Below are 19009 nucleotides of genomic sequence, written 5' to 3'. Positions count from 1 at the left end.
GAACAATGAAGACTTTCTCAAAAATATTGTCAAATTTGTCCTATTTTTTTTATTAGATAAAAAAAAAATTGTTCAGCATATTTCTATTATTTTTTTTATTTCTCAATCAGTTCCAAATAGATCATTAACAAACACTATAAAAAGAGGAATATGTCTGAGGTACTGTCTCCAAAGTGTGCCAGGTCCAGATCAGTGAGCGTCTCTATCTTCACAGAAATAAAATAGTAAAATTAGAAATATCATGAAGGACGAGCTTTCTATTTATATTTGCACACAGAATCTTTTGTACTTTTAAAAGACTAAAAAAAAAAAAAAAAATCATAGTAAAACAGACTAAAATATTTGCAAACACAGCTTGTGGAAAATAAAGATATCTGCGTTGTGCAAACTTTTTCCTTCGAAAATAGTAGCATGTCCTCTGTGATGCCAGCAGCTCTCTACACACCTGCTGCTGTTTGCTGTGTTGCACTCGCACTAAAAGCCTTTCATTTGTTTGCGCAGCCCTTTGCAAAAACCACACCATTTATTTCTGTAAACCTGGACCATCGACACAGGTACTTTTAGCCATTGTGTGCAGCCTGTTCGCTCCCCTGGTGCTGACTAAAATGACAAATGGTTGAGTTGATAAAGGCTCTGTTGGCAGGAAGAGACCACGACTTCCTGGAGAGAGGCCATTCATTCGAGAATCCAGAGCCAGCTTTAGCATTACTTTAAATGTATTTTCTGTGTACTGGCATGGGGCGCCTTCAGAAAGTTTTGCCATATTAGGAGGGTGGGCAACAGGGTGGAGGTACATTGATCTGTCTTGAAATTGAGTTCCAATCGAAAAAAAAAAAAAAAAATCCCTCTTGTTTTCAACTACCTTTTTGTCAAAAATAAACCAATTTGATGTAATTAAACATGCATGTTTAACCTCTAATAGATTTTGCCTCTTTAATTTTAAAATACTTTATCTCTTTTCATTTTTGACATGAATATGTGGAATGTGATCTTTAAAGTGCCAGAGGCTCAATAGAAGACAAAAAAGCAAGTTATATAAATGCTGCATCTTATTGAAGCCATTCGGTTTATCTCACAATTTTATGCATAAAAAAAAATTGTATGGATATAAGACTGTCTGCTTTGTTTGCCATGGTGGCACCCATGCTTAGAAGTCAATTTTGTTCTTGCTATTCACACTTGTTGATTTGAATTACAATGTAAGTCCAGGGGATGTAAGAGTGTTTTAACAAAATAGCTATAGAGATCTAAGCCTCCGAAAGAAATATTCACATCTTAACCAAACTGTCTGTTGCTGTTGCACATTACCACATATCTGTGGGTTGCATGTTTCAGTACATATTTCAAAGAACGTACATCTCTCCCAAAAAATAGGAAAAGGTTTTGCTCCCACCCTATGTTTTCCTGATTAATTATTCATCAACATCCTTGTGCTAAGCATAAATGATTACAGACATCAATGTCCGCATTTGTTGCGACTGACCTCCCTCGCCCATATGTGTGGAAAACTGGATGCTCACTCGTCCCTCCTGTTTTGGTGCAACACATTTTCCCCCATCTTTCTATCTGGTTATCTCCCCCTGCGATTGCTAAAGCCTCAAATCCCCAGGAGAGGCGACCCGAGAGGCCTCTCAGCCCACGTGTCATTACCGCTGACCAGCAGCCCATCTCTATCTGCCCCTGAACTCGTGACCTCCCTGAGAGGCAGCCAGCAGCACGATCTAGAGCGAGACAGGGGGATACAAAGTGAGGGAATGGAGATAGATGCAGAGAAATAGGCGGATGTCTGGAAAAAGAGGTGAAACATTGAAAAAAAAAAGAAAAAAGCAGTTTCAGTGAGATAAAGGGAGGCAGAAGATAATGGGGAGAGGCACGGGGAAAAACGGGAAGAGGGAATGAGATACAGAAATGGAAATTGATGGTGAGGAGGCAAGAAAAGCGAGGGAGAAGGGAAGAGCGGGAAAATGAGGGTGGCGGCTGAGGAAAATAGATGCGGGAGAGAAACGGCAGAGAGGCAGGGAGGGAGAGAGAGAGATGAGATGCTATTTCAAGACCATACTTACTGATAATGTCACTCTACTTCAAAGTGCAAAGCGCTCCTGTCATGCTCCTGCATAACTGTGCCTCTGGAGAATTTCCCTCATATATCAGATGATAAAAAGACGCCTGACAGTGGGGTGTGTGGGGCTCCCACTCACTCTGTGTGACACATTCTGGGTTAAACTTTGACAAAACACACTGAAGTCTCTGCTTTAATTCTCTCTTCATCAACCACAGCTCCTGACCAGACGGCCAACGGGGGGGGGGATTTTCACCAGCGCACAAAGAAGAAGCAGGGGGACGAGGTTCAGGTAAAAAAAACCAGGTGCAGACGCAACGAATATCTATGAAAGCATAAAGGCTTTCATCTTTCTTTAATCAATACTATAGTATGATCATTGGGAAGATAGATGGAAAAGGTAAAAGCAACGTTTTCTTTCAGTTTCACACAGTTGACATGTTAATCACAGGCGTTCGGCTTGTACTTCCTGATGACTCTGACGTCACTGAACTCATCAATCATGCAGCCTTCCGGGCACCGTGCTCACGAATGAGTCCTTGACTTGCCAAGATTCCTGTGGTGTGATGTATTTTAATCCCAGCCGCCGTCAAAAAAAAAAAAAAAGAACCGTGGATTCTCTGAAGAAGCAGCGAAAAGTAACTTTTTTATTCAGGCGACATGGCATACTTCTTTCTGCATATTTTTGGTCACATTTCTACCACACAGAAGATGTTGATCAAGCTGTTCAGAATACACTCATATTGATCAGAAGGAGCTCAAGCTGCTTGTGTATTTAAACGCCTTATTTGTGTAATTACGCTAAATCTAATTGTAATCCACGGCTAGTTATTTATTTTCTAATTATGGTGTAAAACTGCATTCAGATGATTCACAGCAGTAGTACCAACAGACGGCTATCCATGCTTTCCCTCCATTTCCCTTCCATTCATGTTGTCAGGGATTCAAAAAGCGCTTGTACCCAAGACAGGGATTGAGAACTAAACAACTCAACATTTGATGCTTTTGTTGCAAAGTGCAGCAGTTGTCTTTCAACGCATCAGCAGATTTGCAGCAACATGTCGACTGATATCAACTGAAAGTCACCAAGGTATGTCAAAGTAATCAGGAAAGGCTCCATAAAAAGCCTTTTTCAATTAGTACAGTGTCAGTCAAGGCTTGCGCGCCCAATTAGACGCATGCAGGCAGCCAGTTTTTGTCTGTGAAAATGCAGAATAGTAATTCCCTGATTCATTACTGATTATAATATTTTTAGGCTGCAGAAATGAAACAGGGCACTGTGCCTCATTTCAGAAAAAAATAATCCTCATAAGACTTCTGTGGAAATTATACAGATTCTACAAGAAATGAAAAAAATAAGTAATTATCCCTTTGTTTCTAGATTTACAGGAAGCTGGGCTGAGCTTTTCCAAAAAATGCTCAAAAACAGATAATGAATCAAACTTTATCGCTGGCCACATTTGTTGAAGAAAAAACCCCATTAATACATAGTTTTATCAGTAGTGTTTTAGAGTTGTGTGGTGAGCATAACTGGTTGATTTTGACTTGATCAATGACCGATTGGTAGGGAAGAATTTCTGATCAGTGAAAGCACCAGGCTTAAGCTATAAGCTGAAGCTAACCACAACGTTCTGTTACAGAGTGAATAAGCTTCAAACTATTTTGACTATCAGTGAGGCGTTCTGAAGTTGGAGGACAACATAGAAATGCACAAAGCAAATGAAAATAGAAACTACGTTTCTTAAAGTTTGTCTACAGTTAATTGAAGCTATGAGAACCAAACTTTCAGCAGATAACAGGAAGACAGAGCAATGCATGGCAATGTTGTTGAGGCACTAATGTTATTTATTTTTTTAAATGAGTAAAGTTGTCTTTTACACGATTGCTTTCTTGCAGATCCTGTGCGATTTCACCTCTGTTGGAAATAATAACCGATATCAGCAGAAATTTGCTAAAATCAGTAGTACAATACAAAAACAAAATATTGGAAATATTCTAATCAAATACACATTAGAAAGGATAAATGCAACATTTCCATATTTAATTTAAAGGAGGTGTTAAAATCAAGTGATTTCGGTGTGAGTCGTTATCTCTGCAAAAAAACAAAACAAAAAAAAAAAACATCCTGACAGCTGCCTGAGGAGAGCGGGAGTGAATTTATATCTTTAGTATGCTGTTCATGACTTTTACTGGACCGTAGCAAAAGGTCAAAATGTAACATACCTGCCATCCTTCTGTTGAGAATTTCAATTTAACCATCCTGGAGAGACTTTGATAACATGTATAACTCTGTAGAGGAGCAGGCAGGAACCACGGCATAGGCTTGTTTTATTACCTGCTGTCACATGGCCTTTGTGGCTTCTGCCAAACTGCTATTCCCACTGAAATTAAAGAGTTATTTGAGCAACACGGTGTTTTCCTCACACTGACTTTGCATCAAGACTTAGATGGATGGCTACATTAGCAGAAAACAGCAGAGTGGCAATAATGTAAATGAGATCACCAATTGGAAACGATAGCAATTACATCATTTTGGAGAAGCATTAATGCTTCTCCTCAGAAGCAGTTTTAATGCATTTTGGTGAGTGTGACAATGGTTCTTGCACTTGCACATTTCATGTAATCCAGATTTTAATTTCTTATTGGAGGATGATTTTAAATGTGTTAATCAAAATGAAAGTTCAATGTGAGGTCCTTATTTAAGAACTTCAAGAATTTAATATGAATCTTAAAAATGGATGTTTTTAAATAAGGAGAAAAACTAAACAAGTAAATTAATTTTATTTTTAGAAAGAAATACTAAATGAAATAAAACAAACTTTCTTTCATAATTATAAAATGCAGCAATCCATTTATGACAGCTATTTGTTAGATAAAACGCATATAGCATTTGTTCATCATTATTTTCTGTTTTTCTAAATAAATGTGTTCTATACTTTTACAAGCATAAAATGACAACTTCTTTTTTATATTGTTTCTTCTTTCTTCTATTCTCCTCAGGTCTCATGATAATTCAGGAATAGGAAGATGTGAGACTCTCCTCCTCCATGTTTGCAGTCTTTGAGTTCTACATGCAAGCCATGGTGTAATATGGCTTTTTATTCCTATGTGAGGATGAAAAATATTCATGTAGGAATAGAAGCTGTTTTACATGTGGTGAGAGAGCAGCGCGACACAAGCAAGAGCCGCTGGCCGCTCACGGAGACAGATGCACGACTGGATAAATGTATCTGTCTTCTATTAAACGCTTCCCTGTAGTAAAAGAAAAAAAAAAAAAACGGTAAATTTTTGCTCAATTTTCAAATGACGAGTTAACTCATTGATGTGCTCATCTGAGAGAGGGAGAAAGAAAAAAAAAAATCAAGTCAGACTTTGTTTTGTGTGCACCTGTTTTTTGCCTCCAGGCACAAGCAGCTTCCACTGCTTCGGCTGTTTGATGCATTTGGTGACAGATGCCGTCCGCGGGGAAGCAGGAAACATTTGCAAAACATTTCAAGAACAAAGGAGGAGAAGAGCGATAAGAGACCAATACAGATCTTTAATAACAAACTGTAAAACAGGCACTTAGTGAACCACTTTACAACCTGCAAGAGACGCGCAGTTTCCCTTTCTTTTCAATGTCATTCATTTTGCACATTATTAAAATAAAACTTTGTCATGAAGCATTACATCAAACAATATTCTACCTACAATACTATACAATGAAGGTACATACAGTATAAACAAGATAAAGCACCTTTGTTGTCCAAGTAAATACTATTAATAATTAAACATTTGGAGTTACAGACACAGATAAATGAGTTTGTCATTTGTGTGTGGTATTATCAGTGCATGGAAAGAACTCCAAATACAGGTCCAGGGACTGTGATGTCCTCATCAGCACCTGAGTTTACGTATACACCAGAAGCTGTTGTAAGTTTTGTGTTTTTTCTGCCTACATATGAATGATTTGGTTTATACAGTATGTTCAATAAAGTAGAAAAAAAACTATTGGCTGTATATGTTGTAATTACTACAGATCTCCCTTCTGAGGACATGGGCGTTCACATTAAATTTAAACAACATGTAGCACCAAGGTGTTTATACAAAAGCCTTATAATAATGAATGTCAACTTAGTACAGTAAAGTGTAAAAACAATACAAAATGAAAAGGTTGGAAGCATGTACTCAAGGCGCACAAATGTCCAAGTAAGGTACGGCACAATTTGGTCCTTTAGCAAAAAAAAGACTAAAAGAATAATGTAACTTCTGTAAAAACGGAGATGCGTTACTTAAAAAAACATTATTTGACTTTGTTTTCAAGTATGCTTTTTATTCCTTTTTTTTTTAAAGTCTCCTTTATGCAAGTGATGCTTAAGTCCCCAATGAAATATTTAGTTTCTACCTGTCATTTGTCCTCACATTTGTGTAATAAAAAAAACATGTACATAAGAAGACGTAAAGTGACTACGGAAGTAATTAACGGTAGTATTTCACAGAAAACAGCTGTGCAATTTCATTCACCATAATGACTTGTCTTAAACAATTATAACTGCAAAAATTTACAGACTCTTATTCACAGATCCCCATCCCGCCCCCTCAGTTTATAGATTCGGATGTGTCCTTCCTCAAAGGAATCTTAAAGCTGGTGAGTTTTTGACCAAACAACTGACTCAAAATGTGGTTCTGTGACTCTGCTGTCCGGTAAGAGTTACTCTCCACTGTCCTGACCCCCATCTTTGGCCTTGGCTTGTTTAAAGAATTGTTCATTGGAACTGAAGGCACTTTAGACACAGGAGAATGCCCAGATCTCCCAAGAGGTCCCCTTTTGGCTTTGTTCTCCACGTTTTGAGGTGTAACGGTGTCAGGCTTCTTTGGCGTGCAGCTTTCAAGCAAACCTCTTTTTGCCTGTAAGCTCAAGTTTACATTCTTGCACTTGGAAATGATTTTGTTGCTAACTACATCGTCCCGTACAGAGGAGAGCACGGGATACTCATTGGCTCCGTCCAGCTTCCTCTGCAGCGAGGGATTTGCAGACTTGCTCTGACGAAATTTCTTTTTGGGTTTAGAGTCAACACCAAAGTTCTCTTGTGTGAAAGGCGAGGACACCCTCTGCATGTTGTTTGTGGATTTCATGTCCTTCCTCCTCTTCTGTGGTTTCACCAAGTCCTTGTCGTCTGTCGCAGCCGATGCTAGAAGGGAAACCTTGGACTGAGGGGCCGCCGTTGCTCCCGTCGTCTTTGCACATCCAGCTCCAGTGCTGGTTTTAGTGTTTTCTGGCGTTGGCGCTGGGGTGGCATTGTTTTTCATCTGACTGCTACTTTCTTGCTCAGCACCATGAGATAATGCCTGCTGTTTAGTGTCATTACAAGACAATGTGCAATGCCTCTGCTCATCATCCCCCTGCTGCTTTAACTCATCAACGGCTAATTCTGCAGACTCAGGTGTCTGCAGAAAAATTTGATTTTCTGTTGAGCAGACAGAAGAGTTCTCAAAAACTGCTGGAGGCAAATCTGTTTTATCTTTAACTACCTCCTTCTCCCCTGCCATGCTGCTTTCTTTAGATGCTGCCCATGAAGTTCCTTCTGCTCTTATACAAACGGATTCATCCTCTTCTTTCACATCACACGATTCAGTAATCAATTTCCTGTCATCCTCCTTCTCGAGGTTTGGCAGCAGAGTCACATCAAGCTGCTCTTTCTTGGGTGTCGCGGACCTGGATGAGCTCAGATGAACGCAGTTCTCTAAGTCTTCAAGCAACTGAGAGCAGTCTGCAGTAATATCCTCCATTTTCACATTCGCGTTGCTTGAATCGTCGTGGTATTCATTCGGGACGGTCTGAGTGGAGTCATCAGCTGTGGATGCGCAGGGCTTTGAACACTGCGTGTCAGCATTCTGGTTTAAGTGTAGTGAGCTCAAACTAGCGATGCCGCTGTCTGAGCTGTTTTCTTGCAGACTGTCAGAGAGAAGCCTCTTCTTCTTACTGGCTGGTGAGTCGCACTCATTTTCTTTGGAGGCGGACGCTTTGACGGGTCTGAGGACGGCTCTGAATTTGAAAACTTTATTCCCCCCCGACAGGTGCTTCTCCATGTGACGGTCAAATTGCTCTTTTTTTGAGAACGTGTAGTTGCAAGTGCTGCAGATGAAAGACTTTTTAATCACATGCATGACGTCTGCACAGAGCTCACAAGTGTAAAGAGTCGTGTGCTTCGAATCCAGGTCGTCCACCTCCTCATGAGCTCTCCTCAGATGCTCTTTGAGGTCCTGGGCCTCCTGGTAAGAAACGGGGCACTTGTGGCACAGGAAGATCCTTTCCAGGTTGTGCACCACCAAATGCCTCTGGAGTTTGAAGGGTTTGGGGAACTGTTTTCCACAGTGGTGGCAGTCTCTTGAAGGATCTTTGCAGTTGGGATGCATCTCCACACTTTTTGGCGTCTCTGTTTTGTGGAGGACCTCGATTGGGGTTAAAGTGCTTTGTTTTCCGCCTCCTCCGCTGCTTTTAGTTTTGTGTGCCCTAGTCTCAGCCCCCTCCAAGGTTTTCCCTTCTCCTGCAGCTGCTTTGTCCTGTTCTTTAGTAGTTTTGCTTGACTCTCTGTTGGCTTTGCTGGGTCGCTGCTGCATGATCGAGGATATAAAGTTCTTCACGGCCGTTTCCTGCATGAAGCATCCAGAAATACCAAGCATGGAACCTTGAGACTGTCCTCTCCTGGCAAACTGAGTGGCGTGTTCTCTTAAGTGTTCATTGTACATCCAAACATCTGAAATCTCCTTCAAACACATTCCGCAGGTCCAGATTCCTGTCTTATTTTTAGCGTGTTTTTCCCTCAGGTGGTCTCTCAGCTGCTCTCTGGAGCTGAACTTGCGCTGCACGCACATGTAACAGGTGGGAGGAGGGGATGGGTTGTGGGACAGCTTATGGAAGTTTAGCTCTCCGAGGGTGAGGAACCAGGTAAAACACACTTTGCATTTGTACTGCTTGTCTTTGACTTTAATCCCTCCGTCTTGTCGCTTCCTGCCTCGCCGCTCTGTCGCTTTCCTGGATTTTTCATCCTCTTTTCCATCTGCATCTACAGTCTCAGAAAGAGGAGCCACTTGAGCGTCTTTTTCCGAGTCCAGATACTGTATCTCTGGTAGCTGAAATGTTGTTTTGATGTTTTGTGCGCCGATGGTTTGGAAGGACTGAGCGCCCTCTGCAACACGCGGCTCTATTGTGCAGGGAGTTGGTGGCAGAGGCTCCTCATGTTTGCAATCGCTAGGTTCAGAGGTCACAACTGGGCAAGATTCAAAGCCAGTGAAGTCACTGGATGAGGTCCATTCAGGTGTAGATTTACTGACAGTGCTTTCAATTAGATTCAAATGATTATTTCCAACCTCACAAACATCCTGCTGATTGTTCTGATTAACATCTGGCACTGGATTGTCGTCGGCTTTTATAGTGCTGTTGTGACACATGTTCAGCATGATGGCATCGTCAATGGAAATGGTCTCATATTCGCAGCGCTTGCTTTGATGGTCAGTGACGGTCTGCATGCTGTGGGGTTCCACGTATTGGTCTTTATTTTGTATGAAAGTTTCAGCAGGAAGGTAATCTGCAGCCGCGTCTGAAGGGATCGATAATTTCTGTCTCTTGTTTTTTTTGCCGTACACTCTGGGACACTTTTTCCTCTTAGTTTCCTCGTCTCTGGGAAATAGCTGTGAGAATGTGGTGTCGTCGTCGAGTATGGCCCTTAAGTCTGAGCTGATGCCGGGCGGACTGGGAGGGGAGGAATTCAGACAGGAGGTGGGATTTAGATTGTTGGTAGGGCATTTCATGTCTGTTGAAACATCTCTAAGAATCTCCAAGCCAAGGCTGTCCTTGGCTCCTTTCGATTCAGTCTTATTGCAATCTCCAGTGATCTCCTTCTCTACAGATGCACTTTCCACATTACTTTCTGCATACGTCTCTATATATGCCATTTCTGTCACCTTCGTTTCTTCGAGCTGAATGTGCGCCACAGTTTCATTCATCTCGTTTGGCTCTTTAGGTGGAGTTTGGCTCGTGTTGTTATAAGTGTCTGCAGCGGCATGGTGAAAGAACTCTTCGCCAAGAGCTTCTGGGGCTGCTCTTTCACTGATTTTCACCTCAGGGCATTTGCTTTGCTCCTGCAGAGCACTGCTTTTAAATTCGGGGGTTATGGCTTGAAGTATGTCTGTTTTTAATATTTTCAGGAGCTCGTCAGAGAAGGGGTCAGGATTCAGCTCACTGCTCTTGTTCTTTCTTCCTTTGTTGCTCTTCTTTGCCTTTGCCTGCAGTGGAGGGTTTTGATGGCTTATCTCATCCACTGCCACGCTGCTCATCTCAGTTGCTATTTCCTCCAGGACCGATCCAATCTCTGCCGTTTTAGAGATGAGAGAGCCGCTTAGCTCAGGCAGCCCATCTATTTTGGTTGTTGGGAAACACCTCTGTGAATCATCTTTTTGCTTTTTCACCGGCGCTTCATAAATAAGCGCAGTCCCCTGATGGCTCGGTGTTGTGCCCTGTGTGCATTTCTCAGCTCTGGCTACATGCTTCATGGCCTTGTGTCTCTTCAGACCAGGCACAGTTCGGAAACACATGAAGCAAATCTCACATAGCACTTTGCCCTGTGGATCGCTGGCCTGTGACTTCTTGTGTGTCGTCTCTTTGTGTGTTTGCTGACCTGCTGAACACGGGGCTCTCTCTGCCGTCAGCTGCTTCTCTGGTGGGAGGGGAATTTTCTCATTTTCACTGATAATGAGCGGTGAGGCTTTTTTGGGAAGAGCGGCATCTTCGAAAGGAGCCTTGTGAGAATCTGGATTGACTGATGCAGCTTTTGTCAGAAGATCAGCTTGGATTTGCAAATCCTCAACAGGCTGAAGTGGATCATGAAATACTGGCAGGCTTGTCTTTGTGTTATCACATGAGGACTCAGTCTTTTGGATGACAGGTGTGAGACCCAGTGAAAAACTATTGAATTTCATACTCTGCTGTAGGACTAGGGGCTCATCAGATGGCTGCAGTTTAGCCTCGTGATCTGAGCCAAGTGGCATCGTTGCTTCTGTCTCAGTTTGTTTGAAAATCATTGTGGGATTAACGCTCAGGTCACATGACCCACAGCTTTCTGTGGGTCTCTGCTTGGTGTCGAAATCTTCCTCTGGTTTACTGGCAGGTGATATCGGTATGTAGTCGTACTGATTCAGCTGTGGAGGCTCGTCTGAGAGGTCGTTGTAGTTCAGGGGGCTGAGCTTTAAATCGTACATCAGATCACCTTTTTCAACTTCGTCTTTCACCTCTGGAGGTCTGAAAGCGACAGGAGAGGACCTGACCGTTTCAGGTGTTGGAATTATTCCGAGGTCCAGCTGAGGTGTGCTTATCAGAGAGCAGTCCATGTCAGCTGCTCTGCTTATTGAATCATCGCCTTTTGCTGCCCCTCCGTCGTCCGTGACGATGGGAGATTTTGCATTTTGAGAGCATCTGCTAATAAATTCGCTGCTGCATTTATTCTTTGCGTTTAACTCTCCTTTCGAGTCAAATATCTGTGTGGGTGTTTGGTGAGACATTAATAAAAGAGCACTGGCCGGCGAGGCAGATTCCAAAAAGACGCGGCTTTCTTCTGATGCCTCTCTGCACGGCGAGTTCTGCCGGCTTGCCATGAAATCAACAGGAAGATACTCTTTGATGTCCTGAACATTCAGAATCTCCTCTTGCTCGGCGAAGACGAGGCCCGTATCAGATTTTAACGGCTCATTAAACCGAGTCACTTTGCAGGAATCGCCGTTAATGATGCCGTCAGGCTGTGGCAGGATCAACAGATTGCTTTGTCCCTCTGCAGACGGGGTGTTGCGGAGGGGTGAGCAGCACCTTTCTGGATTGGTTTTAACTAGCTCAGGACTGCAGGGCTTATCTTTGCTAACCATCTCCAGTGACATATTTGATTTACTGTATGCATTCAAAGGGCTGTGGTTTTCAGACGCAGAGATCGTTGTCAAATTGTCTTGCTTTGAAGTCTCAATTATTTTGCCCACTTTCAACTCTGCAGCTTGTGGTGAACTGAAGCCTTCAGGATTCTTGTTGTTGTTAGTGTATTGTTGCTCCAGTGCTGATTTAATCACGCCTGCCATTTTCTCGCCAATCCGCTGCGTAAGGTCAGCTGGGGCCGGTGATGAAGGATGACCCTCAGGTTGATGAGTGATTTCCTCTGCTGCCTCTGGGTCATCGCGGCCTTCTCTGCAATCACCGTTGCTTTTAATCAGCGGATTTAAATCATCTGCCTCGCTGTCGGCTGAACAGTGAGCAGACGTGACATTTGGTTCAACCTTGTTTACTGCGTCGTGATCCTCGTCTTGTCTGGCTTCAGGTTCATGCCAGGAAACGGACTGCTTACCTCCAAGTGAAGGGTCAGAGTCCTCATGGACAGATGACTGCGACTCGTTGTGAATGATTTTAGTTTCATCCTTCTGCTTACTGATATTTGAAAGCAGTGAAATACATTCCTTTGAGGTAATTACCTCCTTTTCGCAGCAATCTTCTCTCTCGGCTGCACCAGAGGCCTGACATTCAGCTTCTTCATGTTGTTGACTGGTGGGAGAGTTGACATTTGGCTCCTTATGTTTCAATATAATAGGTTCTTTTTGGAAGATAGAGTCTGAAATTACCTCCAAGCTTTTCATGAGGTTTTCAGCATATCTTCTTTGCTCTGAAATATCTTCTTTTGTTTCTCCGAGAGTGTCGTTTTCCACTCTGTTCGTCCCCAGATTTACGTCGGGATGGAGTTGCTCATGCTTAAGTGCTGCTGCTTCGCTGTGAATCTCAGGGTGGGGGCCGTGATTTTCACCCACTAGGTCAAACTGAAAGGTACTGGGCCATGGGAGTTCTGGGTTTGTGAAAGTCTCGGAGTGATGGTTTGTTTGAGCTGAGCATTTGATGTTCAACCGATTGTGCTGAAGCTCAGAGTCGTCGGCAATTCGCAGGGGTGAAAATTTGCTCATTTGCAGCTGTTTCTGACCCTCGTGGATCAGGAGTGGTGGGCTTTCCAGCTTAGTCGTCTGAAGCTGATTTTCAAGCTCATTTACTATTCTCTTGATCTCCAGCTCGTCCTCTGATGCACAGCTGCTGAGGTTTGCGCTGTAGTCAATTATTTTCTCCGGGAGAGACAATGGGATGTGACTGTAATCGGACTTTTTCTCATTTGATTTCTCGGAAATTCCTTTGTACTGGGATATCTCGTCCCGTAGCACAGGGTTAACCATGAGATTCCAGTCTCTTTGTTCCATGAAAGGAGAAAAAGATGAGACAAATGCCTCCTTTTTGTCAGCTGTGCTCTCCACTGAATGAAAACTGTCTTTCTGAATGGGGATCTCCGAGTAAAGGCCACTGTCGAAAGCCGTGAGGTCCCCGAACATGGAGGAGGTGTCAAAGGAAAGTGGGGATTTGATGAGGCCTTGCTCCTGGTCCATGGGGTAAGGCATGAGGTGGAGTGCATCTTTCTGTATCAGTGGGCTCTGACTTCCAGTCGGGGACAGGCACACCTCATCCATCAAAGATGTGCAAAGAGATGGGGGTCTGTGTGCATCTAGGTCATTGACCAAAATAATTGCCTCTTTCACCATGCAGACACTCTCACTCTGTTTCTCCAATGTGGCAGCGCCTGATAGCTGGGGCTGTGCAGTTTTTGGCCCCTCGCCTGTTTTATCCTTTGTGTTTCTGTCGACATTAAAATCAGCTTCTCCTGTGATAACGGGAGGCGGAGACTTAACCTCCAGACTGTTTTTATCTGTGCTTTTGCACTGTGTTGGTCCGTCTTTGCTGCTCAAACTGTCTGTTCTCTGCAGGGTGTCAGCAACTGAGCCGTTGTCACTTTTCTGAGGCACAACTTTGCCTCTTGATTTGGCCTGAGAGCTTCCTCTTTTTTCAGAGTTCTTGTCTGCCTCTCTTGCCTTTTGTGTAGATGGGAGCAGATCGGGAAATTCTTGATTTGAATATTTCTCTGGGTCCTCTGCAATTCCTTTTTTGTCAGAACATTTTGTCTTGTCAATGTTATATTTCTTGACAGATTTAGTGAATGTCAGTGCAAGTGTACTGGACTCTTTAAAAAGCTTCTGCGGGTTGGATCTGTCATGGTGTTTCTGCTCTGGAGAGTCTTTCTTTCTCTCGCTGTCTGAGTCAGTGCGGTCAGTGCTTTTGGGGCTTACAGATGTGCTGAGGTCGCTGCTTGTGGACGACCGGCTGCCTTGCCTCCTGAGTCTTTGGTGTTTTTCCGGTGTTAGAGACAGCTCCTCACTTTTCTTCATCTCAAAGCACTCTTTGGACTCATGCTTCCACGCCGCCTTCTCTCTCTCACTTCTTGCTCGCCATTTACACTGCTTGGTGTATGTGTATTTGCAGCGGCTGCTTTGATTCAGGCGGCCTTGGCTCGCTATCTTCACAGGCTCGCACTCATCATCCGAATCGGATACGTAATCATATTCTCCAAAAGCAGGATTCTGCACTGTTGGAGTGAGCCGCTCCATCACCAGGGAAAACTGGAGATTTTTGGTGCCTTTAACGTGAAGCTTGTGGAGTTTATTTTTTTGCTGCACTATTTTGTGGATGAGCTCTTTGCTCCAGGTGCCCCCTCCAGTGCTTTTCCTTTTGCTTTCTTTAGCTGCAGCTCTCGAGGTTGGAGATGTGGAGGCCTGCAACGCTGCTGACCCCCGAAGTGCAGAGCTGTCCTGAAAGCTTTTTAAGCCACAATGCTCGGAAAACTTGCCGGATAGGAGAAACCTTTGTGAGCTCATGTTTTTGTCCTCGCTTTTGCACAGCTTTCTCGTCTCTTTCGCTTTGCTCTCTTGTTCTGATGCCTTATCCATGAAGTCGATTTCTGAATTTTTATGAGCTCCATCTTTTTTAACGTTAACTTTTTCATCCTCCTGCAAGCTCGCAGCCATTTTCCCTTTGCTCTCAATATGAGAGTTGTAACACTTTTCCTGTGTGAAGGATCTTTCGTCGGCCGCTTGTTTACTTTTGTTTTCGGGGAGTGCAGATTCTTTAGTTTTCAAACATATTTTGTTTGAGGATGCTTTGACTGTGGTGAGGTCATCATCAACAAATGCATCAATAAAACTGCTGTCTATCTCTGCATTGTCTGACTGATATCCGAGTCCATTGAGAGCTTCTGTTATTAGGCTGTCTAACTTAGCATCCTCCATCTCCAGCTCTGGCAGCGAGACATGAAGGTTACCGGTACCAGAGAACAAACCCAGCTTTAATGGGTCATCTTTGGCATCTCCTTTTGTTTCACTGTCAGAAATCAGTTCTCCATTTTTGTTGAGACCCAGCAATGACAGGTGAAGGTCGGATGGACACCTTGAGAGAGAAGGACTCGACACGGCTAAAGCTGCTTTAACCGGTTCTGCGTGGAACTTCCTGTTGTCCTCCATCTTTGATAAATCTTTGAGCTCGTTTTGTGCAAAAGTGTTCTGAGCGCAGTACTGCTTATGGCCTAAAAATGAAGCCAGGTTGTTGAAATTCTGATCACACTGTTTGCACGTCAGGAGAACATCCAGTTGATCCAGATTTGCAGTGGCCAGTGAGCTGGCTAGGAGCTGGTGTGCAGAATATGGAGGAGGCGGCTGGTGGTGCTCGACGCCGAAACTATCCACGTAGCCTTTACTGCTGTCCATTGCTGTTTTTGTATGTGTGGTGTTTTGCAGGAAGTTCATCGTTTCATCTTTGGCTCTGTCTGGCACGTAGGAAAGGCTTCGTGGAGCGTCAGAATGAAACTGGTGGGAATGCGTGCTCATGTGATCTGACTGCAACTGAGTTTTGCCTTGGGGAGGTTGGTAGAACAGGTGTTGTGGGGCTGACTTTGTCATCTGACTGTCGTCTGAGCCAATATTGACGGGGCTGGTGGATGCCGGAGAGAGAGAGGAGCAGGTGCTGCTTGATGCAGGGTTATGGACTGGAGACGGCAAAGGAGACTCATATGGTGACACCTTTAAAAGCCCCATGGGCGGGACCTGCAGTGGTGGGTAGCTGTAGTTTCTCGATGGACCTGTCGGAAGGGTCTGATTGAGTCCAAAGTACCCTGTCTTATTCTTGGCCTCGCATAACTGCGTGTGGTTCATTTCCAGTTTAAAAGCTGAGACAGTGGTACTGTTGTGTTTTACACTTTCGTGTCTTTGGTTTGAAAGAACGTCGCCACTTCTGCTGCTCTGGAATGAGTTGTGCTTGTGCACTTTACTCTCATCCTGCCAGTCAGACGGCGAGACCATGTAGGCGATTTTCTGATTGCTTATTTGCCTCGATGATTCTATCCTGTTGAGGTTCGGCATGGCAGAGTTTGGCCGTATCTGCTGCCAGGGCATTCTGTTGCTTTTAGATGAGTTTAGCCTGTGGTCTATCGTTGTCTGGTTCTGGAACTGGAACTTCTCGTTCATGACAGAGTACTGAATGGTGTTTTGATCTGCTGTTGAATATGTCTTATTAGGTCCCTCCCAGGAGTGCGGCAGCCTGTTCACGACCTTACTGCTGATGGATTTATCAAAAGGTGATGAACCCGTGTGAATGCTGCTGGGTGCAGGGTTGTTGAACGTTCTGTTAGGAAAGTGCATCGGGGAATCTGGACTCTGTGAAATATTTCTTGCATGCACACCAGCCTGCATGAGTGTTCTCTGGCTGGCAGCTGCATCTTTGGGGTGACAGTTTCTCTTACTCCCTGATGTGACGGCTGCATCCTGACAATCTGCCTGAGAACTCATGTCTGAGCTCTCAAGTAGAGCGGTCTTCCCCTGTTCTGACTGCTGTGAGCTGGAACCTGAGTTGTCACTGCTGGGTGAATCTTCACTTTGAGTTCTGGAACACTGGATGGATGATGCCACCCCCTGAATAAATTGGGGCTGCTGCGGGTTGGGATAAGAGCTTCTATCTGGCTGATGGTCGGTACTGAACTGAGAGCTGTTCGGAGAAGTGCTTTGCCCATTTCCAGGTGAGAAGGAAAAAGAGTTGTGGCTGATATGTGGCTGGGGGTTCTGTTCACAGGCAAAAGATTCAGAGGTTGATTGCTCCAGTAAGTGATATCCTCCATACTGAAACTGAGCAGGCACAAATGCACTCGTCTTACTGGTTTCTGAGAGCGCAGTGGATTTTTGTGACGAAACCCCATAATTAGCACCATTATAGGTCCGTTCAGGCGACTGCCATACATTTGAGCCACTAAGTGGACACTCAGTCATCATCAGCTGACTACCAGCCTGTGTGCCGTTAGTCTCCATTGATGCCTGCTGCTGTTGCTGTGGCAGAGGTGGGTGTGAGTGTGATGATGCTCCGCTTGAGGAACCCAGTGCCTGTGAGGTATAGCTTGGGGAGGTAATATTAGAGGGATTCTCCTGGAAGTAGCGGCTGTAGCTGAGCTCCTGCTGCTGCAGCTCGGCCTCTCTCTCTGGCATGGTGGGAATGTTGAATCTGTAGCTGCCTGAGACCGGGCCACGGCTGGGTTCCAGCTTCTTGGGTGGCAGAACCTTCTGTTGTGGGTAGGCTATGCCAACGGTGCGTGGATTTGCAATGCTTAGTCTGTACAGCTGCTGCGGGTTGCCACGCTCTGTCTTCCCTGACCGCTTCCCCTTCTCTCGGCTACGACCCTTTCCACTGGGTGACTGGGGACTTCCTTTCCCGGTCGACCAAGTTCTGTCAGTGACAAATTTCGATCTGTTCTGCAGTGAACTGAAGTCAATCTTCCCTGTCTGCTGTGGCCGTATAACAGCTTCACGCTGCTGAGGACAGTTCCTTTCTTTCTCTAGTTTTTTAGCCTTGGCCCCTCCGGTGCTGAGCCCGACCTCAGTGCCTGTGCTTGAAAAGTGCTCTGAAGACGCCTTTGTGGTTTTATCACTCTGCTTTTCCAGCGCCGTCCCCTCATCCTGCTGTTTGGACTCAGCATCCAGCTCTTTGACTGTATGCATTTGCTGAGTCTCTCCTGCCATGATGCACAGTCAGTGCTGTGAAGGCCTGGTCCTCAGAATTGGTATCTGGGAGACAGGGACATCATCTTCTGGGTAATGGAATTCAGCAAATGTCCATTGGCAGGAACTGCAGGGACAGGGCCGCTCGCTGCAAGCTCATCTCTTCACCCTCATGGTGGACTATGGATCTGGCACTGAAGCAAAGCAGACCTGGAGGTAAAAGAAAAGAGGAAAAGATTGATATCTTTCACTTCATAATGTCGTTTTTTGTGCGTCTTTTTAAAACCTGGCAATATATTTTTAAACTGCTAAACATGAGCTTATAGAAGACATTTGAAATATTTATTTAAATATAAACGTATATCTTTTTTTTTTGTCTAGACATTCAAACTGAAGACAAAGCTGTGAATCTATTGGCAAAACAAATACATTTGAAGAGTAGGGTTCAACACAGGTATAGAAAAAAGCTTCTTTATTCAGATTTTGATGAGGGCGACTGTGTCAAAACTAAACAAAACTAGGGAATAATCTTATAGTGAGGCATAATAATTAATAATAATAATAATAATAATAATAATAATAATAATAATAATAATAATAAAATACTGTTACTTTCTAGTGAAAGAGTCTTCATTGTGTTTTCTATTTTTGCCAGCAGAGAGCACTATTGCATCATTACACTGCAATGTGGTTGATGCACAGGATCAAGTGTAATTACGGGGGATTTTAAATAATCACCATAGTCCTATTTCCACTCATACTGCTCCTATAGAACCTATTATTAAATTACCCACTTCTGAGGAAAAGAACACATTCATGAAAAAAGAAAAAAACACAGAGTCACATTACTGTTCTTTCAAAAAAGCAGACTGGATGGTACATCAGAGTCTGGATCCTCAATGCAAACAGTCACAAAAGAACCAGTTCAGTCCTAAAAATATGAAATGCACTAGAGTACTGAATATAAGAAAATATGGTGTGCAGATCCAAAAGGTTTTGCCAGTAAATGAATCACAGGTTCCTTAAAAGCAGGGACAC

At 43.8% G+C, this 19009-nt stretch overlaps 1 protein-coding gene and 1 long non-coding RNA gene across 4 annotated transcripts in view; one reads left to right on the top strand and one right to left on the bottom strand.

Moving 5' to 3' along the window:
* The window catches only part of LOC103466104 (uncharacterized), a 67305-nt gene that overhangs the window by 7920 nt on the left and 40376 nt on the right, over positions 1 to 19009 (top strand). For both annotated transcript variants that reach the window (XR_014087889.1, XR_014087888.1), the window contains exon 2: positions 2278 to 2351. This is a non-coding gene — a long non-coding RNA (uncharacterized LOC103466104). The remainder of the gene's footprint in view (positions 1 to 2277; positions 2352 to 19009) is intronic.
* znf469 (zinc finger protein 469) overlaps positions 5578 to 19009 on the bottom strand; it is a 238014-nt gene continuing 224582 nt past the window's right edge. For both annotated transcript variants that reach the window (XM_017305413.2, XM_008411476.3), the window contains one exon: positions 5578 to 18181. In XM_017305413.2, coding sequence (XP_017160902.2) covers positions 6638 to 17992 — 11355 coding nt within the window. In that variant the 5' untranslated portion in view covers positions 17993 to 18181 and the 3' untranslated portion in view covers positions 5578 to 6637. The remainder of the gene's footprint in view (positions 18182 to 19009) is intronic.

This window comes from Poecilia reticulata, chromosome 6 (genome assembly GCF_904066995.2).
Source record: "Poecilia reticulata chromosome 6, P_reticulata-male-v2, whole genome shotgun sequence".
In the NCBI taxonomy this organism is placed as follows: Eukaryota; Metazoa; Chordata; class Actinopteri; order Cyprinodontiformes; family Poeciliidae; genus Poecilia; species Poecilia reticulata.
The sequence above is the reverse complement of the archived record's forward strand: the minus strand, read 5'-3'. Positions and strand labels throughout refer to the sequence as shown.